The sequence below is a fragment of the Heteronotia binoei genome, chromosome 6, assembly GCF_032191835.1.
Source record: "Heteronotia binoei isolate CCM8104 ecotype False Entrance Well chromosome 6, APGP_CSIRO_Hbin_v1, whole genome shotgun sequence".
Classification (NCBI taxonomy): Eukaryota; Metazoa; Chordata; class Lepidosauria; order Squamata; family Gekkonidae; genus Heteronotia; species Heteronotia binoei.
Window position 1 is genome coordinate 10,858,426 of NC_083228.1, and position 25,701 is coordinate 10,884,126.

Consider the following 25,701-nt stretch of genomic DNA (forward strand, 5'->3'; position numbering starts at 1 on the left):
ATCCATCTGGGGACTTGCAGTGTTCTCTCTGAGGCAGGGGTGTCAAACATGTGGCCTGAGGGACGAATCAGGCCCCTGAGCAATTGGCTGTCTCTCGCTTCCTTCTCCCTCTCTCTCGCTTCCGTCTGCATCACAGCTTGCTTTGCAAGGCTTGGTCAATTGCACAGAAGCTACAGAACAAAGCCGTTATTTTCTCCATTGACTGAGGCTCCTCCCTTGGAGAGGAAGGGGGAGAGGCAGAGCTTGCTTTGCCAGGCTCTCTCAATTACAAAGCAGAACTACTGAGCCAGGCCTCTCTTCCTTCTATTGGCTGAGGCTCCTCCTCCTCCTGGTCCCCTGGGGAAGGAAGTAAAGAGCCAGAGCTTTCTTTGCCCAGTTCCCTGGATACCATGGGAGAAATACCAAGAAAGCACCTTTAAGACCGAGTGCTAATGTTTTAACCGTATTTAAAGTGGTTTTTTTTAAAAAAAATCTTAGTGTTTGTGTCTTTTATAAAGTTTATATCTCTGCTATCTAATCTTAAATAGGAACACACACAGTCAGGCCCAACATGGCCCAGCCCAACAAAGTCTCATTTATCATCATCGTCATCATACCTTTTATTGGCATACTAGGTCTCATTTATGATAGATTCGGCCCTCATAACAAAATGAGTTTGACACCCCTGCTCTAAGGTGTGCTAGTGTGCTGATTGCTGGACTTCAGTGCAGGGATTTTCATCCCAGCGAAGATTCGAGGAGTCGGTGGCCACACCCTCCTCAGCTGGCGCCTGCTCTGCAAGGCTGCACCGTCGCCCACTCCCAGCAGTCGTGTCTCCATCGTCCTTCAGGATAGCCACTGGTAAGACATCTCTGGGAAGGTTGGAGAGGTCAGAGGGGGTGGCCGAGTGGGCCACGCAAGACACCAGGTGGACTTGTGCAATGGACTGGGGGTCTTGCCCATGCCCAGGCCACACTCCAGAGTCATGGGAGGGGATGATGCCCCCTCTCTGGGAAGGTTGGAGAGGTCAGAGGGGGTGGCCGAGTGGGCCACGCAAGACACCAGGTGGACTTGTGCAATGGGCTGGGGGTCCTGCCCGGGCCCAGGCCACACTCCAGAGCCATGGGAGGGGATGATGCCCCCTCTCTGGGAAGGTTGGAGAGGTCAGAGGGGGTGGCCGAGTGGGCCACACAAGACACCAGGTGGACTTGTGCAATGGGCTGGGGGTCCTGCCTGGGCCCAGGCCACACTCCAGAGCCATGGGAGGGGATGATGCCCCCTCTCTGGGAAGGTCGGAGAGGTCAGAGGGGGTGGCCGAGTGGGCCACGCAAGACACCAGGTGGACTTGTGCAATGGGCTGGGGGTCTTGCCCGGGCCCAGGCCACACTTCAGAGTCATGGGTGGGGATGATGCCCCCTCTCTGGGAAGGTCGGAGAGGTTAGAGGGGGTGGCCGAGTTGGACATGCAAGATACCAGGTGGACTTGTGCAATGGGCTAGGGGTCTTGCCCAGGCCATACTCCAGAGCCATGGGTGGGGATGATATCCCCTCTCTGGGAAGGTCGGAGAGGTTAGAGGGGGTGGCCGAGTTGGCCACGCAAGACACCAGGTGGACTTGTGCAATGTGCTGGGGGTCTTGCCTGGGCCCAGGCCACACTCCAGAGCCATGGGTGGGGATGATGTCCCCTCTCTGGGAAGGTCGAGAGGTCAGGGGGGGTGGCAGAGACAGTTTTGCAAGCCCCTGGGCAGGCTTATGTGGTGGGTTGGGTGTTTGGTTTGAGACTAAGCCGTGCTCCAGAGCTAATAAAACTAACAAGGAAACCTAAAATGTAAAATTGATCAATAGGGAGTTATCCATATAGTAATGTGCAATTTCCTTTGTAACTTTGTTTGAATGTTGTTTTATGGAAGCATAAGTTGATCCCACATGCTAATTGTTTGTAATGCTTGAAATGAAACCCCCTATGTTTGTTATGTTCGTTAAGTTTAGAAATTCAATAACATTTAAATTGTGGGAAGGGGGGTGGGGGAATGAAACTAATGTTTCTGGGACATTAGTCCTCTGGGAAGGTCTGAGAGATCCAGGGAGACGGCAGACTTGGCCTTCCAAACCTCTGGGCAGGTTCTTGTGGCCGGCCTTTTGCCCAAGCCATGCTCTGGAGCTGTCCAAAGGACTGTGGGCTCCACTCTGGGAAGGTCCAGAGCGGTGGCGGAGCCGGCCTCACAAGCCCCTGGGGGTGGGCTCATGTGGTGGACTGCGGGGTTGCCTGGGCCCAAACTGTGGAGGTAGGGGGCTTCCTTCCCTCCCTCCCTGCCTCATTTATATCTTTCTCTCCCTTTCCATTTCTTTCTTTATCTTTCCCCCGTTCTTTCCATTTCCACTTCTTTCCTTCCCCGTTATACCTATTTATGACATACTCAACTACATGGTCTTTTCCACTTACATACCTTGGTAAATAAAACCTCTCCAGACTCAACACCTACCTTCAAAGCCAAAGTGGAAGCACAGGATTCACTGAATGGCAACCCCGTAACAGGAAGTCATGGGGTCATCAGAATCACATGACAGAAAGAAGGGCTAGAGTTTTGACACACACACCCCGCCGCTTTCTTTCCATTTATTTCCCTTCTTAGGGGGAGGGATGGTGGCTCAGTGGTAGAGCATCTGCTTGGGAAGCAGAAGGTCCCAGGTTCAATCCCTGGCATCTCCAAAAAAGGGTCCAGACAAATAGGTGTGAAAAACCTCAACTTGAGACTCTGGAGAGCCACTGCCAGTCTGAGTAGACAATATTGACTTGGATGGACCAAGGGTCTGATTCAGTAGAAGGCAGCTTCATATGTTCGTATATGTTCTTTTCCATTTCATGTTTGTATGTTTTGCATGTTTGCAAACTTAATTTAAAAAAAAAAAATAGTTGTGCCCACAGTTTTTATGTTGTAGATTTTTGGCTCACGAAGTATAATTTTTGCTCACAACAGTCGACAACTTAAAGGGAGCCGTGTGTCCTGTTATATGCTGTGGAGTGATATGAACAGATGAAGCTGCCTTATACTGAATCAGACCCTGGGTCCATCAAAGTTAGTGTTGTCTACTCAGACTGGCAGCGGCTCTCCAGGGTCTCAAGCTGAGGTTTTTCACACCTATTTGCCTGGACCCTTTTTTGAAGATGCCAGGGATTGAACCTGGGACCTTCTGCTTCCCAAGCAGATGCTCTACCACTGAGCCACCGTCCCTCCCCAAAATGTCCTGTCGGTTGAGTGGTGGCCATCTGAAGAGTGGCACCATGTCTGAATTGGGCTCCTGTTGCCGGTGGTCTCTTGCACAGTGACTATGGTGGCAGGCGATTCATTTATTCCAGAGCACCAGTGTCGTGTAATGGTCAGAGTGGTGGACTTGGATCTAGGTGGCCTTGGATCAATCACGTGGTCTCAGCCTCACCAAGAGAGTCACCTAAGTTCTTACCTTTGTTGTGCCTCAGGTATCGAGGAAACAGTATGTCCTTCTCTATGCGTGTTCTAGGTGCAGTTTGTCAGATTACTACTTTTCTTTAGCTCCAGTCATCGGTGTGCCTGCTATGGAGCTGTGGGGAAATCATATGTACAAATGATGGCGTTTTTTATCTAGAAACCTACAGAGAACAGCTTGTAGCTTAAGTGAATCGTCTTGGCTTGGAGATTCCCCCCCCCCCTGCCCTTGACAACACTGAAGAAAACTACGCTGAACATATAATTATTGATGAATTAGATTTAAGTCCTATGGAAATGTAATAGCTTGTCAACAATTCTCAACGTAAATATTTTTCCAAAGGCCTTATTGTCCTTCCTAAAAGCAGTTTCGCCCACTACTCTGGATCCTATTTCTGTAAGAAAGGGTAGTCAATATTGTCTCACGGCCATTTTGCTCCCACAAAATCTTTTCCGTAACGAAGGGACTGTGCAAATACCATAGGGGGCGGGGAGATCAAGCATAGCCAAATAGCAAATAAGCGTGACCACCCTATAAATTGACCCTTTTCTTCGATACTCATACCCATCCTTCAGTACATAGGACCAAGAAGGTAATTCAATCTCACCTCTCTACTTGATGCAGATTTAAATTTCCTAAGACTGCTCTTGAGAGTAAGCTTCATTGAAATCAATGGCATTTACTTCCAAGTAAGAATGTATAGTATTAGGCTGTTGTTGTCTAAGTGGCTTTGTTGTTGCACAAAGGGACTGTGCCAGTTTGGTGTAGTGGTTAAGTGTGCGGACTTTTATCTGGGAGAACCGGGTTTGATTCCCCACTCCTCCACTTGCAGCTGCTAGCATGGCCTTGGGTCAGCCATAGCTCTTGCAGAGGTGGTCCTTGAAAGGGCAGCTGCTGTGAGAGCCCTCTCCAGCCCCACCCACCTCACAGGGTGTCTGTTGTGGGGGAGGAAGGTAAAGGAGATTGTGAGCCGCTCTGAGACTCTTCGGAGTGGAGGGCAGGATATAAATCCAATATCTTCTATCTTTTTCTTCTTCTAAACTATTATTTTGTTTTAATTAATTCATCGTGCATGTCTACTTTATATTGGTAGCTGCTTTGGTGGCCCCTGTAAGGGCAGAAAGGCGGGAGACAAATTTAATAAATGCATAAATATAAATTATATTTATATATAGTATGACTTATATTATATAATCGTGCTTTCCAAAGAATACTACTGCTGCTAAGCAAGCATAATAAGGAATACAATTCAACAGAATGAAAGGAGAAATCACTTTTAACAGATTGATAATAATGGTAGAATTGGCGCAGAGTGTTAAAGCTGCAGTACTGCAGTCCTATGCTCTGCTGACGACCTGAGTTCGATCCTCAGCGGAAACTGGGTTTTCAGGTAGCCGGCTCGAGGTTGACTCAGCCTTCCATTCTTCCGAGGTCAGTAAAATGAGTCCCCAGCTTGCTGGGGGGAAAAGTGTAGATGACTGGGGAAGGCAATGGCAAACCACCCCGTGAAAAGTCTGCCGTGAAAACGTTGTGAAAGCAACGTCACCCCAGAGTCGGAAACGACTGGTGCTTGCGCAGGGGACCTTTCCTTTCCTTTTGGTGGCCCTTGTAAGGGCAGAAAGGCGGGAGACAAATTTAGTAAACGCATCAATATAGATTATATTTATATATAATATGAATTATATTATATAATCATGATTGCCAAAGAATACACTGCTGCTAAGCAAGCACAAGAAGGAATACAATTCAATCGAACGGAAGGAGAAATCACTTTTAACAGATTTGATAATAATGGTAGAATTTGAAAAACTGCAGAGGAGGGCAACCGAGATGATTGAGGTGGCTGGAGCACCTTTCCTGTGGGGAAAGGCTGAAGAAGAAGATCTTGGATTTATATCCCGCCTTATACTCTGAATCTCAGAGCAGTCACAATCTCCTTTTACCTCCCACCCACCCATGACAGACACCCTGTGAGGTGGGTGGGGCTGGAGAGGGCTCTCACAGCAGCTGCCCTTTCAAGGACAGCTCCTACGAGAGCTATGGCTGACCCAAGGCCATTCCAGCAGCTGCAAGTGGAGGAGGGGGGAATCCAACCCAGTTCTCCCAGATAAGAGAGCTCTGGCTGACCCAAGGCCATTCCAGCAGCTGCAAGCGGAGGAGTGGGGAATCAAACCCGGTTCTCCCAGATAAGACAGTTATGGCTGGCCCAAGGCCATTCCAGCAGCTGCAAGTGGAGGAGTGGGGAATCAAACCTGGTTCTCCCAGATAAGAGAGCTCTGGCTGACCCAAGGCCATTCCAGCAGCTGCAAGCGGAGGAGTGGGGAATCAAACCCGGTTCTCCCAGATAAGAGAGCTATGGCTGGCCCAAGGCCATTCCAGCAGCTGCAAGTGGAGGAGTGGGGAATCAAACCCAGTTCTCCCAGATAAGAGAGCTCTGGCTGACCCAAGGCCATTCCAGCAGGTGCAAGTGGAGGAGGGGGGAATCAAACCCGGTTCTCCCAGATAAGAGAGCTCTGGCTGACCCAAGGCCATTCCAGCAGCTGCAAGTGGAGGAGTGGGGAATCAAACCCGGTTCTCCCAGATAAGAGAGCTCTGGCTGACCCAAGGCCATTCCAGCAGGTGCAAGTGGAGGAGTGGGGAATCAAACCCGGTTCTCCCAGATAAGAGAACTCTGGCTGACCCAAGGCCATTCCAGCAGCTGCAAGCGGAGGAGTGGGGAATCAAACCCGGTTCTCCCAGATAAGACAGTTATGGCTGGCCCAAGGCCATTCCAGCAGCTGCAAGTGGAGGAGTGGGGAATCAAACCTGGTTCTCCCAGATAAGAGAGCTCTGGCTGACCCAAGGCCATTCCAGCAGCTGCAAGCGGAGGAGTGGGGAATCAAACCCGGTTCTCCCAGATAAGAGAGCTATGGCTGGCCCAAGGCCATTCCAGCAGCTGCAAGTGGAGGAGTGGGGAATCAAACCCAGTTCTCCCAGATAAGAGAGCTCTGGCTGACCCAAGGCCATTCCAGCAGGTGCAAGTGGAGGAGGGGGGAATCAAACCCAGTTCTCCCAGATAAGAGTCCAGAAAAGTCTGGGACTTTTCAGTTTGGAAAAGCGATGTCTAGAAGGGAACATGATAGAGGTTTATAAAATTATGCATTGGGTGGAGGGAGCTGACAAAGAGAAATTTTTTCCATCTCCCAAAATACTAGAACTCGAGGGCATCTGATGAAGCCGATGGGCGGTAGGTTCAGGATGGACAAAAGGAAATACGACTTTACACAGAGAGTGACGAAAATGTGGGCTTCACTGCCAGAGGATGTTCTGATGGCCACAGGAATAAACAGCTTTCAGAGGGGTTTAGATAGATTCATGGAAAGTAAGGTCGATTTCCCACAAGCCTTAAACCGCTCTCACTCTCTTCCCCGCGGGGCTTCCATTGGATTTCACACTATCTGCTCCGGGGCTGCAACTTGCTCCGCCTCTTTCATGCAGCAAACGAGATACTCTAAAGACCAGTTTCTGTTTGCCGCGTGAAAAAGGCGAAGAGAGTTGCATTCAACAGGGCAGATAGTGTGAAATCCGATGGAAGCCCCACGGAGAAGAGGAGCGTGAGAGCAGCTAGGGGGAAGGCTAGTGGGGAATCGGTCAGAGTCTGTCGATGGTTACTAGCTATGGTGACTAAAGGAAACTTCTAACCCTAAGCCTCTGAATCTCAGAGTGAGGAGACGACGTCAGGGAAGGCCTTGACCTTTATTCCCTAGTTTTGACCCTCCTGAGGAACTGGTTGGCCACTGGTTGAGACAGGATATTGGACTAGATGGACTATTGGTCTGATCCAGCAGGCCTCTTCTTACGTTCTTATGATACCTTCTTATCAGTAGGATCAACACATTGAAAGGGAATTTTAAAAAATTATAAAACTGTGAGGACGCAGAGGCTAAAGTCCAGTTTACTTACATTAGGTAGAACTCTGCCCCTTGAAACAATTTACCACAATTTAGAATTAGTGGCAAGGTGATTCAAAATCAGGTTGTTAATCGTATAAACTCAAAAGTGCAAACCAAAAGGACAAGAGGAATTTGCTGTATAGCGACGGCAATGAAATCAGTGCCATTTCATCTGGTGAAAACCTTTTTTCCTTCGTTCAGCCGGTCGAGAAAAATGCCGTCCTCCCCGTTTGTTCTCCTTGCAACAGCAGCTGCCTTCCTGGCTGTGGGTCATGCTGAACAGAAGTGTGTGGGGCCCGTAGGTAAGTCTCAAATTAATCAAAGAGCTGAGGGGATGAACGAGAAGTTCCTTGTCCTCACTCACAACGTTGAGTGAACAAGTAATTTTTAAGGCAAGTTCTCCTGAGATCTGTGTCTGCCTGTCCTCTCATGACCATTAATATGTTGGGGCATATTGTGTAGCTTTGTCTGTAGCGAACTCATATTCATGAGGCTGGAAGCTAGCTTGGATCCAAGTGAAGTGTGTCTTTTGTATGGGGGGAATACACATTTTACAAAGCTTCTGTTTATTCTGTCTGTTCTTTGCACGCGATGCGGAAAAATAAGCACAGGAAAGGGGTCGTTTTGTAGAAAACTAGGTGGTGGAGCTCATTAGCATAACTCATTAGAGTATGCTGCCTCCCTCCTCAGCCAAAAGCAACCTGATGCAAAAAAGGAGAGCCTCGGGAGAGTGAGGCCTGGTTGGGGTGGCTAGGGATCCAACCAGCCCAAGCAGGCCTCGCTCACCTAGGGCTCTCCTTGGCCGCCCAGCCCCCCCCAGTAAAAAGGTAATCAAGCCACCTGCTGCCCAGAATCACATAAGAAGTGGAGAAAGGGTGGCGTGGGTTTCTCCAGGGGTTCATGAAGGCTGCTGGGGGTGTGACAAAGCTCCTGGTGGCTGGCTGGCTGCCCGCTCTCCTAATCCAGGGATTGTTATGCAGCTGCACCTCCTATTCATTGGACAAGGTAGGTAGGTGGGGAGGAAGAGGGGGAACCCTAAGGAAGGTTCAGGAGCTGCACTCCTGTGAGCCCCTGCTGAATTCAAGGCCTGGCAACAGGTGAACTGCCAACAACCAATAAAGGAACATTGCACTTACCACGAGGGCAGCTTAGCATGGATGATTCCTACCATCAAATCTGTAGGCGGGATCAGTCATCCATTTCGGAGACATCCCAAACCATGTATGTCCGCAGTGTCTTCTGTGAAGACAGAAAATAATAATGGCTAAACTGTCAACAGTATTGAGATGTAAACATGCAGCAGGACCTGATCGACATGTTTTTTTTTTTTTTGGGGGGGGGGGGGCAAAATTAAAAATGATGCCCCCTTATAGGTCCATTCTATCTTATGGACCCAGTTTGGTGTAGTGGTGAAGTGTGCGGACTCTTATCTGGGAGAAGCGGGTTTGATTCCCCACTCCTCCACTTGCACCTGCTGGCATGGCCTTGGGTCAGCCATAGCTCTGGCAGAGGTTGTCCTTGAAACGGCAGCTACTGTGAGAGTCCTCTCAGCCCCACCCACCTCACAGGGTGTCTGTTGTGGGGGAGGAAGGGAAAGGAGATTGTGAGCCGCTCTGAGACTCTTCGGAGTGGAGGGCGGGATATAAATCCAATATCATCTTCTTCTTCTTCTTCTTACCCATAGAATAGAATGGACTCCATATCCATTTTTTTTATTAGAAGAAGAAACAGTTTTAATGAAAATTAGGATTATACAACAACCAGCGAGTGAGTAATGCATCAAAATTATACACAGCAATATTAACTGGTTCGATGGGACAAGGATTACATGGTTATAATTATCACAGTTAATCAACACACAACAAACGTATCATTCATTCAAGTGTACAAATATTAAACTAAAAGGTATTAAAGTGAACATGTAACTGGAAGCCAGGCTAATTTTATAACAAAACTGACGTCGAGAAAGGAAGTACTTTTGAGTTAATTAAGTATGGAAGAGACAATCATTGTTTTGTTGAATAGAAACAGTGTAGTAGCGTGTACTATGAAAGCTACTTACTTCCCACCTAAAAGAAAGAAGTGAGATGGGACTGAAAAGGAGAGAGCGCAACAGTGATAGTATTAAAGCTTCTAACTAAAAATAATAACAACACTCATGACAACAACAACCACGATAGTAATAATAATGATGATGATATAATAATCATAATAATAGGAAAAGAAAATTCCAACAAATAGCCAGTGTGAATGACCTGTGACATGGCTTAATCACAGTTAATTTGTATTAAGTGTGAAGTAGGGAGTGGAGAGTGGTGGAACCGGCCCAATTCTGCCTTCAGACCCGGTCCCGTCAACTCCCTATTGAGTCGCCAACTCCCGGAGGGAGCTATTTCTCCTCCGGCCACTTGGGCTCGCTGCCACCACCTGCTCACTCTAGGGGCTCAGATTGAGAGGAACAGGACTCCCAATCCCCCTCTCCAGCTATGAGGCCAGGCCTCAAGGTCCTCTGCCACCCTGTACTTGGGTATCACAGAGACAACAGCACTTCTTCGGGGAACCCCTGGAGGATTGGCACCTTATCCAACTGCATGCCTTCCCCCTTCCCCGGAGCCCCCTTCATAAAGCAGCATGGTCTAAGCGGTTGGGGATCTATGTGGTACAGAGTTTGACTGCCAGCATTCAAAACAGTAAAAATGTTTAATAAGAAGAGAAAGAAAAATAAAAACAAAAACAGTTACATGTAAAAATTAGAGTCAGTAATTAATGAGTCTTTTTAGATGTAAAGGATTTTGTAAAGAGCTGTCCTGTGATGCTGTGAAGTTGATGGATGGTAACCGTTTGGCAGTGAAACTGGTTTCTTTCGGGAAAATTTCCTGCTTGCAGCAATTTATCTTTTTATTTTCTCCATAAGGAAATGATCCCATACGTATTTCAGCCAGTTCGTTCTTGGAGGAGCCTGTGAGGATTTCCAATAGGGTTCCATATTCAATTTGGCGCCCCCTTCTGTCAGTGCCCGGGGCAAACACCCCCCTCTGCCCCCCCCCCCTTGATCCAGCCCTGATATGTAGTCTGTAGACCTGATTACTCAGCTAATCCCGTTCTCCCCTTAATTCAGGGTGGGATAAGATGCCCTCAGAGCAGAAAGAAACTTCATGGCAATCCACTGTTTGTTTCTCACTCAGAGGATGATGAACACATGGAATTCACTGCCACAGGAGGTGGTGGCGGCTACAAGCATAGCCAGCTTCAAGAGGGGATTGGATAAACATATGGAGCAGAGGTCCATCAGTGGCTATTAGCCACAGGGTATAGATGGAACTCTCTGGGGCAGTGATGCTCTGTATTCTTTGTGCTTGGGGTGGCAACAGTGTGGGGGGGGGGGGCGGTTTCTAGTGTCCTGGCCCCACTGATGGGTCTCCTGATGGTGCCTGGGTTTTTTGGCCACTGTGCAACACAGTGTATTAGACTAGATACCATAAAGTATGCATTTCTTTGTGCTTGGGGTGGCAACAGTGTGTGTGGGGGGGGGGGGAGTGGTTTCTAGTGTCCTGGCCCCACTGATGGGCCTCCTGATGGTGCCTGGGTTTTTTGGCCACTGTGCAACACAGTGTATTAGACTAGATACCATAAAGTATGCATTTCTTTGTGCTTGGGGTGGCAACAGTGTGTGTGTGTGGGGGGGTGGTTTCTAGTGTCCTGGCCCCACTGATGGGCCTCCTGATGGTGCCTGGGTTTTTTGGCCACTGTGCAACACAGTGTATTAGACTAGATACCATAAAGTATGCATTTTTTTGTGCTTGGGGTGGCAACAGTGTGTGTGTGGGGGGGTGGTTTCTAGTGTCCTGGCCCCACTGATGGGCCTCCTGATGGTGCCTGGGTTTTTTTGGCCATTGTGCACCACAGTGTATTGGACTAGATAGGCCGTTGGCCTGATCCAACACGGCTTCTCTTATGTTCTTAATTCTGGAAAGAGCTTTACTGAACATACTATTTACTAGGGCTGCCTAGGTACAAAAACTATAATAATTAAAAATTATTTGGGGAGGGGTTGGGGGGGGGGAAGATACTATTATCAAATAAAGAATTTACAATAAAAAAAAACAATTTGGCATTGTTTGTATACGGATTTCATCAACGCATTTGTTGGTCTATTGCAAGGGGTACATCAGGGTTCCACACCTGCTCAGTGTCGGCTTTCCACCTAAACACTGCAGCACAGTGGGGCTATTCTGCTGCAATTCAGCTGCTGAAATAAATGCAGGAGATCTGTAAAGGACTGTCAGCTTTTCATGCTTCTGTTTCCCTATCGTAGGTCCCCCTGGAAGAAATGGGGCCCCTGGTCAACCGGGACCAAGGGGTGAAAAGGGAGACAGAGGATATCCAGGACAACCAGGTGACAGACAATTCCCTTTAAAGGGCTGTTTTTTATTTTTCTGAAGTAGGGGTGGCTCCATTTGTTATATAACTGGTGTCCTGATAACTTTCCCATTGCACTGATACCATAAAGTATGCCTTTCTGTATTTATACAATGCTAACCAGCCTTTCCCCAAGAACTCAGGGTGGTGAATGGAGCAGATAAAAAAAATCAGCTGCAGACCTTGCAAACGTCATAGTGGCTCAAATGCTAATGGCAATCAATAACGTACTGGCCAAAGGAAAAAAGGAAAGGTCCCCTGTGCAAGCAACAGTCATTTCCGACTCTGGGGTGACGTTGCTTTCACAACGTTTTCACAGACTTTTTACGGGGTGGTTTGCCATTGCCTTCCCCAGTCATCTACGCTTTCTCCCCAGCAAACTGGGGACTCATTTGACTGACCTCGGAAGGATGGAAGGCTGAGTCGACCTGAGCCGACTACCTGAACCAGCTTCTGCCGGGATCGAATTCAGGTCGTGAGCAGAGAGTTTAGACGGCAGTACTGCAGCTTTACCACTCTGCGCCACAGGGCTCTGGCCAAAAGAAGCCCTCATATAAACATATGAAGCTGCCTTCTACTGAATCAGACCCTCGATCCATCAAAGTCAATATTGTCTACTCAGACTGGCAGCAGCTCTCCAGGGTCTCAAGCTGAGGTTTTTCACGCCTACTTGCCTGGACCCTTTTGAGTTGGAGATGCTGGGGATTGAACCTGGGACCTTCTGCTTACCAAGCAGATGCTCTACCACTGAGCCACCGTTCCCCCCCAAAGTCAGTATTGTCTACTCAGACTGGCAGCGTCTCTCCAGGGTCTCAAGCTGAGGTTTTTCACGCCTACTTGCCTGGACCCTTTTGAGTTGGAGATGCTGGGGATTGAACCTGGGACCTTCTGCTTACCAAGCAGATGCTCTACCACTGAGCCACCGTCCCTGCCAAAGTCAGTATTGTCAACTCAGACTGGCAGCAGCTCTCCAGGGTCTCAAGCTGAGGTTTTTCACGCCTACTTGCCTGGACCCTTTTTAGTTGGAGATGCCGGGGATTGAACCTGGGACCTTCTGCTTACCAAGCAGATGCTCTACCACTGAGCCACCGTCCCTGCCAAAGTCAGTATTGTCAACTCAGACTGGCAGCAGCTCTCCAGGGTCTCAAGCTGAGGTTTTTTATGCCTACTTGCCTGGACCCTTTTGAGTTGGAGATGTTGGGGGTTGAACCTGGGACCTTCTGCTTACCAAACAGATGCTCTACCACTGAGCTACTGTCCCTCCTAAACAATTCTGCCTTACACAGTTTCCTGAAAAAAAGAGCCAGATGCCTTCCTGCTATGCTTAAGAAAGCCATTCCACAGTCTGGGAGCTGCTACTGAAAAAGCCTGAGGTCAGATAGAACTGAACCTCATAGGCCTGCAGGAGGGTTATAACCAGAAGGCTCTGATCAGGTGATCAGAGATGCAGCAGGAGTTCTTACTGGGAGAGATGGTCATTCAAACATGCAGCTCCCAGACCATGACAGGCTGTGTAAGTAAAAACCGGCACCTTGAACTGAACTCAGAAACAAACAGAATGACAATGGATTGATTGTAAATAGGAATCACATGCGCATAGGGTTGCTGATCCGGTAAGAAAGACACTCATACTTTTGACAAAGTTGCCCAATCAAGGGTAGGCAGCACAGAATCTTCCAGAACATCAGCCTCACCATCCCCTTCTATTGTTTGGGTTCTGTTTTCCCTTGAAAAACAGAGGTACACCCTCCTAAATCTACTGTAGGGTACCTTCTGTACTGAACATGTACCGTAAAGCAGAGGAACATGGCCGTAAAGCAGACAGCTACACCTGGACAAAAAAAGTTAAGAGATATGCAGAAATATCGGTATATGGATTACATCCTTAAAGATACTGTGGTCTTTAAAAGGTAGTCCCCTGTGCAAGCACCAGTCGTTTCCAACTCTGGGGGTGACATCGAATCATGACATTTTCACGGCAGACTTTTTTTACAGGTTGGCCTTCCTCAGTCATCTACACTCCCCCCCCTCCCCCCGACCCAGCAAGCTGGGGACTTATTTTACAGACCTCAGAAGGCTGGAAGGCTGAGTCAGCCTTCAACCGGCTACCTGAACCCAGCTTCCGGCAGGATCGAACTCAGACTCATGAGCAGAGCTTAGGATTGCAGTACTGCAGCTTGACCACTCTGCGCCGCGGGGCTGCGCCACTGTGGTCTTACATAAATATTAAAAACATTGGGTGACCACCGAACCCTTTGGGATACCGCCAATTAAATCCCATGCTTAGCGACTCTCAGACTCTGATGAAAAACCTCTGAATGTGATCCAGTTGAAAAAAATGCAAATCACTGACGCCCTTTCCCCTTGATTTTTAACGCATTGCTATTAACAGCGTTTTGTAAACATTTTATATCTGCCAGTGAGTACTTACGCAGATACACGCACATCTTTTAAATATTTATGCATACAAGTATTCCTGAAGAAGAGCACACTTGGAAATGTGTATGCAAGAATATCTTCTTCTCCCTGTTTACCAACTTCTGATGGTCTCTCTCTGCCTACTACTGTTGCCAGGTCCTCCCTAGCCACTGGCAGGGGATGGAGGGGTAGGGTTGCCGGATGCAGGCTGGGAAACTCCTGTATATTTGAGGATGGATAACACAACAAGAAATGCAAGCTAGTGACCAATTACTAAGAAGTATATAGAAACCAGTCCAAATGTCCAAAACATGTATATTCAAGTCCCAAAGTAGTGTGGTGACAAGCCAATCTATTAAGTACTTGTTTCTTTCCAGTCTTCATCAGACTTAGGACCACTAACAAAAGAATTTCTATATACTCCTTAGCAATTGGTCACTAGCTTGCATTTTTTTGTTGTGTAATCCATTATAGTGACCTCTCTCAGATTGTATTCTATTTGAGGATGGAGCCTGAGGACAGCAGGGACCTAAATGGAGTGACAGTGCCATAGAAGTATGTCCTTCAAAGCATCCATTTTCTCCAGGGGAATTGATCTCCATAGTATGGAGATGAGCTGTAATTTGGGAGGGGGGGGTCCCCAAGTCCCACCCGGAGGCTGCCATCCCCAGCTGTGTATGTAAAGCATCATCAAGTCACAATATGGCGACCCCGTGGGGCTTTCAAAGCAAGAAGCAAACACAACTGGTTCGCTGTTGCCTGCCTCTGTGTAGCGACCCTGGACTTCGTTGGTGGTCTCCCATCCAAGTACTAACCAGGGCTGACCACCAGGGGTCCTTTTGTAGAAAAATAGGTGGTGGAGCTCATCCAGGGATTGTTATGCAGCTGCACCTCCTATTCAATGGACAAGGTGGGAAGGAGGAGGTGGAACTCTCAGAAAGGTTCAGGAGCTGTGCTCCTGTGAGCTCCTGCTGAATCCGAGGCCTGCTGACCATGCATAGCTTCTGAGATCTGATGAGATCAACCATGCCAGGGCCACCCAGAAGAGCTTACGGTTTTCTTTTTCACTGTATTTCCAGTGGCATTGTGGTTTGTGAAGACACAAAGCCTTTCCGTCAGAGAGCCAGTTTGGTGTAGTGGTTAAGTGTGCGGACTCTTATCTGGGAGAACCGAGTTTGACTCCCCTCTCCTCCACTTGCAGCTGCTGGAATGGCCTTGGGTCAGCCGTAGCTCTGGCAGAGGTTGTCCTTGAAAGGGCAACTGCTGTGAGAGCCCTCTCAGCCCCACCCACCTCACAGGGCATCTGTTGTGAGGGGAGAAGATATAGATATAGGAGATTGTAAGTGGCTCTGAGTCTCTGATTCAAAGAAAAGGGCAAGGTATAAATCTGCAGGTGTCTTCTTCTTCTTCATACAACTGCATTGTCAGCATTTTTAGAACTAGAAGATCTAGAAGACAGGCCAAGCTGAATCTTCCTCCCCTGTCTGAAATTTACAGAAGGCTGCAACAGAATTTTCTTGCCACCGCTAGAGAGGAAAACAGTATCTGGGAACAGAGGCCATGTTTTTGAAACAACAAGCGTATTGTTAAATATGAAGTCATGAACCGTTGATGGTCTATTATTGAGCTGCCTTTGAGAAAACACTTGGAAATGGAAACCCAATCCTCCTTGCATGTTAGCCATGTGTGATATGTGTGTTCTCTTAGCAGAGACCCAAGAGACCTCCATAACATAGCTGGACCACTAGAGGGAAGCACAGGCTGCCTGTTTTGCTGAGTTCTGCAAAAACCCCAGTGGCCTGAGCTTTTTATAACATTGTGACAAAATAAACTTTTATCCCGAGCAACGTGAACAGCCCTCACTAGTCTGATCTGGTCACATTTTGGAAGCTAATCGGGTTTGGCCTTTGTCAGTACTTTGATGGGAAGTACTGACAAGGAAGACCGGGGCTGCTGTGCAGAGGTAGGCAGTTAGTTGCAGACCACCTCTGCCCATCTCCTGCTTTGAAAACCCCAGAGTGGGTCGCTGTAAATTGGGTGCCGCTTGATGGTTCTTAGCGGCCCCATGGCACAGAGTGGTAGAGCAGCAGTACTGTAGTACTGAGGTCTGAACTCTCTACTCACGACCTGAGTTCGATTCCAGCGGAAGCTGGATTCAGGTAGCCGGCCCAAGGTTGACTCAGCCTTCCATCCTTCTGAGGTCAGTAAAATGAGTCCCCAGCTTGCTGGGGGGAAAGTGTAAAAGACTGGGGAAGGCAATGGCAAACCATCCTGAAAAAAGTCTGCCATGAAAAAGTTGCGAAAACAACGTCACCCCAGAGTCGGAAACAACTGGTGCTTGCACAGGGGACCTTTCCTTTTTTCCTTTCCTGGTGGCTCTTAAATTAAAATACTCTGAAGTCTACCCCTCAAATGTCAAAAAGTGTCCTTTAATTCTGAAATCCCAGCCCAGCTAGACTCCCTTTTGTACTCTTGACAGTCTGAACTCCTTACAAGGTATGGTCAGAGAGGGATCAATTAAGAAACCAATAGCCAAATAAACAGTTTTGTTTTCTGTTCACAGGTCTGCCCACATATGAGGACCGCGAGCTGCAAAACAAATTCAAGAAGATGGAGCACCGAATCACCCGACTGGAAAGAGGTACATTTTAAAAGGCTTTCAGAAAGCTTTCTGCCACCTCATTTGTCTTTTTTTTTAAAAAAATTCTCATATCCTTGCCTAAAGTTTATTCAAAGAAGGGATAGGCTTCCGGGGAGGGCTCAGGAAATGAAGCCAGGGATTGGTCATCATCAGTGAGTACCATCGAACAAGGCAAGTTCATCAACCAGGTTGCTTCTCGGGATGACACACTGGTAGCAAAGTTCCCTCTACGCTGCAGTGTTGTGGGCAAAAATTCTCCTTTGTGAGCCAAAAGCACCCAACCATGAGCCAAAAACTGGTCCACTATTGGGGGAAGGTAGACCTGGCCTCCAGAGAACGTCTACCCATCCCTTTCCACTACATTGGTAGACCTGGCCTCCAGAGAACGTCTACCCGTCCCTTTCCACTGTATTGGTAGACCTGGCCTCCAGAGGACAGGTCTCCCAGTTGCTTTCCACTATATTGGCAGAGCTAGCCTCTGGAGAACAAGTTCTACTTGTCCCTTTCCGTTATACTGGGAGACCTGTTCTCTGGAGGCCGGGTCTACCAATATAGCGGAAAGGGATGGGTAGACCTAGCCTCAGACTGCCACTCTACACTGAGTCTAAAATCTCCTATGCTAAGGGCACCAGCACCCTCAAGTGCAGCTTAGCCACTGACTGGTAGAGGATACAGATATGATAAGAGGCTGTGGGCATGCCATTTCTGAAGCGTGCTGCTCTCACTAGGCTCAAAGACAAGCTGCAGAAAGGCAGACTTTGCAGCCCATAAGAACATAAGAGAAGCCCTGTTGGCTCAGGCCAGTGGCCCATCCAGACAAACACTCTGAGTCACATAAGAACATAAGAGAAGCCATGTTGGATCAGGCCAATGACCCATCCAGTCCAACACTCTGTGTCACATAAGAACATAAGAGAAGCCATGTTGGATCAGGCCAGTGGCCCACCCAGTCCAACTCTCTGTATCACATAAGAGAAGCCATGTTGGATCAGGCCAATGGCCCATCCAGTCCAACGCTCTGTGTCACATAAGAGAAGCCATGTTGGATCAGGCCAGTGGCCCACCCAGTCCAACACTCTGTGTCACATAAGAACATAAGAGAAGCCATGTTGGATCAGGCCAGTGGCCCACCCAGTCCAACACTCTGGGTCACATAAGAACATAAGAGAAGCCAGTTGGATCAGGCCAATGGCCCATCCAGTCCAACACTCTGTGTCTCCTAAGAGAAGCCCTGTTGGCTCAGGCCAGTGGCCCATCCAGACCAACACTCTGTGTCACACAGTGGCCAAAACTCAGTTGCCATCATAGACCTTTCTGGGGCAACACAGGAAGCAATAAACCCCCACCTGTGCTGATACCTCTGGACACACAGGGTGAAGAGTAGGTTTTTATACCCTGCTTTTCTTGACCTTAAGGAGTCTCAGAGCAGCTTACAATTAGCCTCATCCCACAAGAGGCCCCTTGTGAGGTAGGTGGGGCTGAGAGAGCTCTGCGAGAATGATGATTGGCCCAGAGCCACCCAGCAGGGTTCATATGGGGGAGGAGTGAGGAAACAGGGCTTTTTTTGTAACAGGAACTCCTTTGCATATCAGGCCACACACACCAGATGTAGCCAATCATCCAAGAGCTTATAGTGCTCTTCTTACAGGGCCTACTGTAAGCTCCAGGAGGATTGGTTACATCAGGTGGGTGTGGCCTAATATACAAAGGAGCTCCTGCTACAAGAAAAAGCCCTGATGAATCAAACCTGGTTCCCCGTACAAGGTTCTCCACTGCTATTAACCACTACAGCACTCTGGCTCTTACTGGGGGAGGCACACGCATCTCTGCTGCCACTTGGGGGTGCTTCAGGTCAGGGTTCGTTTTGTAGAAAAATAGGTGGTGGAGCTCATCAGCATAACTCATTCGCATATGCCGCCCCCCCCCAGCAGCCAAAAGTAACCCGATGCAAGAAAGGTGAGCCCCGGGTGAGCGAGGCCTGCTTGCGCTGACTAGAGATTCAGCCTGCCCAAGCAGGCCTTGCTCGCCTGGGGCTCTCCTTGGCCATACCCCCCTCAGTCAAAAGGCCAGCAAGCCACTCACCACCCAAAATCACATAAGAAGTGTAGAAAGGGTGGCATGGGCTTCTCCAGGGGTTAATGAGGGCTGCTGGGGGTGTGGGAAAGCCCCTGCTGGCTGGCTGGCTGGCTGGCTGTTCTCCTAATCCAGGGATTATTATGCAGCTGCACCTCCTATTCAATGGACAAGGTAGGTGGGGAGGAGGAGAGGGAACCCTCAGAAAGGTTCAGGAGACGCGCTCCTGTGAGCTCCTGCTGAATTCAAGGCCTGGTTCAGGGTGGGCTGCAAAGGCCCTGGCTCTGGAGACCACTCTGCCCCCTCTGGGGGGACAAGAGAAAGAGGGCACCTGAGTAACCTGGGCACGGCTGTCATAAAGTGTCTTAGAGTAACATTCAAACTATGATTTTGGCGCCCACAATCCATAAAGAGAGAAGCGTTTTACTTACTGAGCTTTGAAAATGGACAATGTGAAGACAAGTGAGCTCTTCAAAAGCTTTCCACGGCAACTAGAGAGGAGTCAACAGATACGGAGATTCTAGAAGACAGTGGATGCCAAGCTTCCATTCAATTCACTAGGGAAGACTACTCTCCTTTACTCAGCTTGAGCCGGCCCCAGGATCTATAGCATGTGTCTGAACCCAGCTGTTTCCTACAGTAAATGCTGTGCTAAAACTTGTCCTGTGGGCAGCTCTTTCGACCACAGGGATGGGGAATTTTTAATCCGTTGGTTCCTGCTCAAGCCAAGTAGATCTCAGTGAGGAGTCCTGCTCCACCGGTTTATCCCACCACCACTCAGTACAACTAAGATTATTCAGAGCTTTGTAGCAGGAACTCCTTTGCATATTAGGCCACGCACCCTTGATGTAGCCAATCTTCCTGGAGCTCACAGGGCTCTTCTTACAGGGCCTACTGTAAACTCCAGAAGGATTGGCTACATCGGGGTGTGTGGCCTAATAGGCAAAGGAGTTCTTGATACAATAAAAGCCCAGTTTAGGACAGTCCGTATGGTTATAGCCACGGGGGTTTTTTGTAGCAGGAACTCCTTTGCAGATTAGGCCACACTCCCATGATGTAGCCAGTCCTCCTAGAGCTTACAGTAGGCCCTGTAAGCTCCAGGAGGATTCGCTACATCAAGAGTGCGTGGCCTAATATGCAAAGGAGTTCCTGCTACAAAAAAATGCCCTGCCACTACCAAGCCAATAGTTGTATTTATCTGGCAGTCTGGTCTCCAGACTTAGGGCTTTTCTGCTTTCTCATTTTCTTCATTGGTATGTTCCTGTTGCTTCGGGGGAAGGGGGGCGTTTCTGTCCCAGGTGTGTCTTGTTCCCCCTAGTGGTTAACTTGATATTACATCTCTGTCTGTTCATCATATCTCCCTGCAGCTTTAAGCTCTGTTTATACTGGACAGAATTGATGTAATATCAAATCAACCACTAGAAAGAGTAAAACACACGTGGAACAAACCCCCCCTCCCCCTCCCCGGAGCAACATGAACCCCCAAGCATGGAAAATGAGAATGCAGAATTTTTTCAAATTAAAAATCCCGTTCTAAAACTCACTGGAAATAGCGAAACATTGGTGATCTCAGTCATTAGCTATATTGAAAGCTAAGCAGCTCTCTCTCTCCCCCTTTTCTTTGTGTCTTGGACACACAAGTTTTCAAGGCAGGAGACATTCAGGGGTGGTTTGCCGTTGCCTAGATCCGTATAGTGACCCTGGAATTCCTTGGTGGTTTCCCATCTAAGTGCTCACCAGGGCTGACCCTGCGTAGCTTCTGAGATATGGAGCAGAGAAATATGGAGCAGAAGTCCATCAGTGGCTATTAGCCACAGCATATTATTGAAACTGTCTGGGGCAGTGGTGCTCTGTATTCTTGGTGCTTGGGGGGGGGGGGGCAAAGTGGAAGGGCTTCTAGCCCCACTTGTGAACCTCCTGATGGCACTTGGGGGTTTGGGGGGTTTTTTGGCCACTGTGTGACACGGAGTGTTGAACTGGATGGGCCATTGGCCTGATCCAACATGGCTTCTCTTATGTTCTTATGAGATCTGAAACCACAAGAGAATCATGGAAGAGAAGGTATGTCGCAAGAACAAGCCGTGACAAATAAAGTGCAAGGCATAAAATGCAAGTTGATATTATTGCCATAAACAGACCCGGAGCGTGGGGTTCTGGTACCTGAGGCAGAACCCCAGCGAGCGCCCCCTCCCAAATTTTTCACATGCATGATGTCACGTTATAACGATGTCACAGTGACATCATTGCGCCAGGCACTTGGCCCTTCGCTTCCCCAGCGCCCTTGGGGGATGCAGGGGAAGGGAAACGCCACTCTTTCGGCTCTGGGGGATCGGGGGAGCTCCTCTGATCCCTCAGAGCTGAGCAAAAATGAGCCGGAGGCTCAGGGAGGGTGTGAACAGGGAGAGGGCGCCCGTCCCTGCTGAGACCTGGCGCCCTAAGCAGTCACCTATTTCGCCAACTCGCATACACCGGCCCTGCCCATAAAGGTGGATTCTCCTTTCTGTAGGATGCAGATTCAGATTTGCATTAAAGCATGGACAGAGTGCTAAATAGAATTGCACTAACCTGCCTTACCAGTTGTAACAAAACCATAACATTCAAAGTATTATATTTGCATGGCTTGCCTTAATGTGTATGGTGCCTTTTCTCTCTCTATTCCAGGCCTGAAGTGGTCTGGGGAACAATGGACAATAGGCCTCTATTAGAGTGCTGGCTAAACATATCTCTAGCAAGAGAACGTTACCAAAGTACTGTTAGCATCCTTTGATAAGGAAAGCTTTTCCCCCTGCCTCAAGGAAAGACCTCCTAGTCTGAAAGGAGCCGTCATGCCCACGCAGTAGAGATTATACTTACTGACACATTCTTAGGAACAAAACCAGAAACCAGGTGAATGCTAGATGCCAGGAAGATGGGAGACTGGGAGCAGAGAACAAAGAAACCCCCAAGAAATTACCTCACCCTGGTAGAGACGGGTTTCTTTAAGCCAGTGAGACACCACAAAAGGCTAAGAGCGAGGATTTGTAACCGATCAACGAGACCTGCTTTGTTATCAGAAATTGTATAAATATGCTATGTTTGTAAAAATGGGTTTGAGGAAAAACGCAGGAAGGATGGTGGTATAGAAAGAGTATGGCTTTTTCCTCCTGCCACCGATGGTAATAAAGGAATCTCTGGATCCACTCCCTTGGAACCCTGGCTGTTGAGTCCCTTCAGTTGACATCTCTGCTTCTGATTTTCCTTATCTTTCTCCTTGACAGAGCAGAGTGCTTGCCCAGTCCCGGTTTCAGTAAAGAGGGTTTTTAATGCGTTAAGATGCCTTGATGGTATATTTTGAAAAGTTTTGTATTATGGTGATATTTATCACTAAATATGGAATGGTAGGACTTTGTTAGTTATTTTTCACGTCTTGTTCTTGCTACGTAGCTTCTGAGATCTGACGAGCAGGGCTTTTTTGTAGCAGGAACTCCTTTGCATATCAGGCCACACCTCCTTGCTGTAGCCAGTCCTCCGAGAGCTTACAGTAGGCCCTGTACTAAGAGCCCTGTAAACTCCAGGAGGATTGGCTACATCAGCAGGCTGTGGCCTAATATGCAGAGGAGTTCCTGCTACAAAAAAGGCCCTGCTGACAAGATTGGGCTAGCCTAGGCCATCCAGGTCAGGATGCTGTCTAATCGAATGGAGTCTAAAAACAAATCGCGGTGGTGGGCGACATTTGGCTTGACATTCGGGCGACATTCGGATTGTGATTCGGCCTTGACAAAGAAAGGCCTGCCCTGAATCCCAGCAAGAGCACAGCAAAGGATGGTCTGAAGAGACGTTTAAAACTTCCCATTTTCCTTTCCAGCCTTGGCGCTGAGCGGAAGGATGGTCATAGTTGGCGATAAGCTGTTTGCCACCACGGAGAAAACAGACGACTTCGACAACAACGTCAAGATCTGTCGGGCGGCTCACGGCTCCATTGCCACTCCCATGAACAAGATGGAGAACGATGCCATCATGAGTTTGGTGGGGAAATTCAATGTGTATGCTTACCTGGGTATTACGGAAGGGCACGTCCCTGGGGAATTCCACTTCCTGAACGGGGCACCCCTGAATTACACCAACTGGTACGAGGGGGAGCCGAAGGGGAAGGGGGCAGAGAGGTGTGTGGAGATGTACCTGGATGGCACCTGGAATGACAAAATGTGCAATAAGTACCGCCTCACGGTCTGTGAATTTTAAACCACACCCATTCACAGACCTAAATACAAGGTTTCCCCCAGGAGTCATTATTTGGGGTTGTATCTAAGAATAAGTACAAACAGTGTAGTATAATTGTTACTGAACTAGGCACTGGGAGAGCCAGGATCATGTCCACATTGTACCATGAAGCTCACTGAGTGACCTTGCCCCAGTTACTCTCTCTCAGCCTAACCTACTACTTCACGGGTGTTGTGAGGATAAGTAAGAAAAGGGACCACATATATTGCCCTGTGCTCTTTGGAGGAAGTGTGGCGGGGGCGGGAGATGAAATTAATAAATAATTGAAGTTTTTGTTATATGCCTGATTACCGTGTGATTCTTCTGTACCGGAAAAGAGAAATCAATAAAACACAATGCATTTAACTTTTTCTTTCTTTTTATTTAGTATGTGCAAAGGCTGAGTTATGCCCAAACTTGCTGGTTCTTTGAGACAGGGGGGAATAAAATTTCTGTCTATTAAATAAAGAGTTGGGGGTCTGTCTGTTAATTACTGGCATAAAAATTCATTTGGCCACATTGCATATATGTGAGTATGTGAAACAGGGGTTGCTTTGTAGAAAAATGGGGGGGTGGAGCTCATTAACATAATTTATTAGTATATGCCGCCCCCCCCCACCAGCCAAAAGCACCCCAATGCAAGAAAGGAGAGCCCCAGGCAAGTGAGGCCTGCTTGGGCTGGCTAGAGATCCAGCCAGCCCAAGCAGGCCTCACTCATCTGGGGCTCTCCTTGGCCACCCCCCCCCCACAGTCAAAAGACTAGCAAGCCACCCGCAACCCAAAATCACATAAGAAGTGGAGAAAGGGTGGTGTGAGCTTCTCCAAGGGTTAATGAGGGCTGCTGGGGCTGTGTCAAAGCCCCTGGTGGCTGGCTGGCTATCCGCTTTCCTAATCCAGGGATTGTTATGCAGCTGCACCTACTATTCAGTGGACATGGTAGATAGGTGGGAAGGAGCAGGGAGGCCATCAGAAAGGTTCAGGAGCTGTGCTCCTGTGAGCTTCTGCTGAATTCAAGGCCTGATGTGAAATAGTCATTGGGCCAAGGAAGTGGATTTTCAACTGTATATTGAGAGATTCAGCAGCAACTTAGGTTAGGGTTGCCACTTGAGCTGAAAAAAAAGAATCTCTTTCTGCATCTTAATAGCAGATTGATTTGCTGATGTCTACAGATCACGTTTCCCTTAAGGTAAGGTGAAAGACCTCCAGGTGGGGCTTGGAATTACAACTGATATTCAGGCGACAGATCAGTTCCCTTGGAAAACATGGCTGCTTTGGAGGATGGAGACGACTGGGCTTTATACTCTTGTTAAGATCCCTCCCCTGTCCCACATCCTCCCCTTCCCTGACTCCACCCCCAAATCTCCGGGAATTTCCTGTGGCAAGCTGGGAACCTTAATTAAAACACGTAAGAGCACAGACCTGTAAAAAGGGTTTTTTACCTGTCTCTACTACAGTCAGATCTAAAATGCAACACACATCATAAAACCCATGTGTGTTGTAAAAGCTTTTGTTGTGAGTCACTATTATCAAAACGGGACCAGTGGGCATTTTGAGGCAAAGGGATTAGTGGTTTCCGTATGCATCCCCGTTGGCATGTTTTGTTTTCTATCAGTCGAGTTCTTTCCTATTTAAGAGAAGCCTGATGTAAAAATGTATTTTTCCTCTCCTAATCAGGCAGCTATTTAAACCCACAGGAACAGTTCTTTTTTTTTTTTTTTAAAAAAGATTACCTTATTTGTTCGCAAAATGCTTTAACAACGGGCAGAACGATAACCTATCTGGTCATTTCACAGACTGCCGTTTGTCTCAGGGGCTGCAATTTAGGGGAAATGAGCGGAGTGAAACAGGAAAGGCGACTTAATGCTTTCCCCTCCTGCCATTTGCCAACCCCACCTGTACTCTCACTCCCCCTTCCCCCCCAGTGGGAGAAATGGTCCTGCACCCCACCTCAATGCAAATGAAAACAGCTTCAAGCACAGGTGTCGAACTGGTTCTGATATAAATGACACTTTGTTGGGCTGGGCCATGTCGAGTTGGGCCGAGCAATGCTGGACCGGGCCAGGCCATGTGTGCACCTATTTAAGATTCGGTAGCAGAGATACAGCTTTTATAAAGAACGCAGATAAACACAAATATACATTTTTTCTAAAAAACTTAAAACATGCTTAGAACATTAGCACTCACTGGTTTTAAAGATGCTTTCTTTGTATTTCTCCCATGGTATCCAGGGAACTGGGCAAAAGAAGCTCTGGCTCTTTCCTTTCTTCCCCAGGGGACCGGGGGGGGGGGGGAGTCTCAGCCAATAGAAGGTAGAGAGGCTTGGCTCAGTAACTCTGCTGTGCAATTGAGAGAGCCTGGCAAAGCAAGCTATTCCTCCCCTCTTCCTTCCCAAGGGAGGAGCCTCAGCCAATAGTGAAAATAGAGGTTTTGTTCTGTAGCTCCTGTGCGATTGAGCAAGCCTTGCAAACCAAGCTGCAAGGCAGAAGGAAGCAAGATATAGGGAGAAGGAAGCAGATAGCAGCCAGTTGCTCGGGGG

General features: G+C 48.2%; 1 protein-coding gene across 1 annotated transcript; it reads left to right on the top strand.

Moving 5' to 3' along the window:
* The first annotated feature begins 7,589 nt into the window (after nt 1–7,589).
* On the top strand, nt 7,590–23,153 carry LOC132574263 (pulmonary surfactant-associated protein A-like). Its single transcript, XM_060242611.1, has 3 exons — nt 7,590–7,677; nt 16,776–16,853; nt 22,771–23,153. Exons 1-3 carry the CDS (start codon nt 7,590–7,592, stop codon nt 23,145–23,147), a joined length of 543 nt encoding a protein of 180 aa, XP_060098594.1. The 3' UTR covers nt 23,148–23,153.
* The last annotated feature ends 2,548 nt before the right edge of the window (nt 23,154–25,701 follow it).

Excerpts from the sequence above, each read along its gene's own strand:
- LOC132574263 (XM_060242611.1), top strand. The coding sequence starts at position 7,590 with ATGCCGTCCTCCCCGTTTGTTCTCCTTGCAACAGCAGCTGCCTTCCTG. Across the intron at positions 7,678-16,775 it reads GAAGTGTGTGGGGCCCGTAG|GTCTGCCCACATATGAGGAC; the intron begins GTAAGTCTCAAA and ends TTCTGTTCACAG. Across the intron at positions 16,854-22,770 it reads AATCACCCGACTGGAAAGAG|CCTTGGCGCTGAGCGGAAGG; the intron begins GTACATTTTAAA and ends TTTCCTTTCCAG.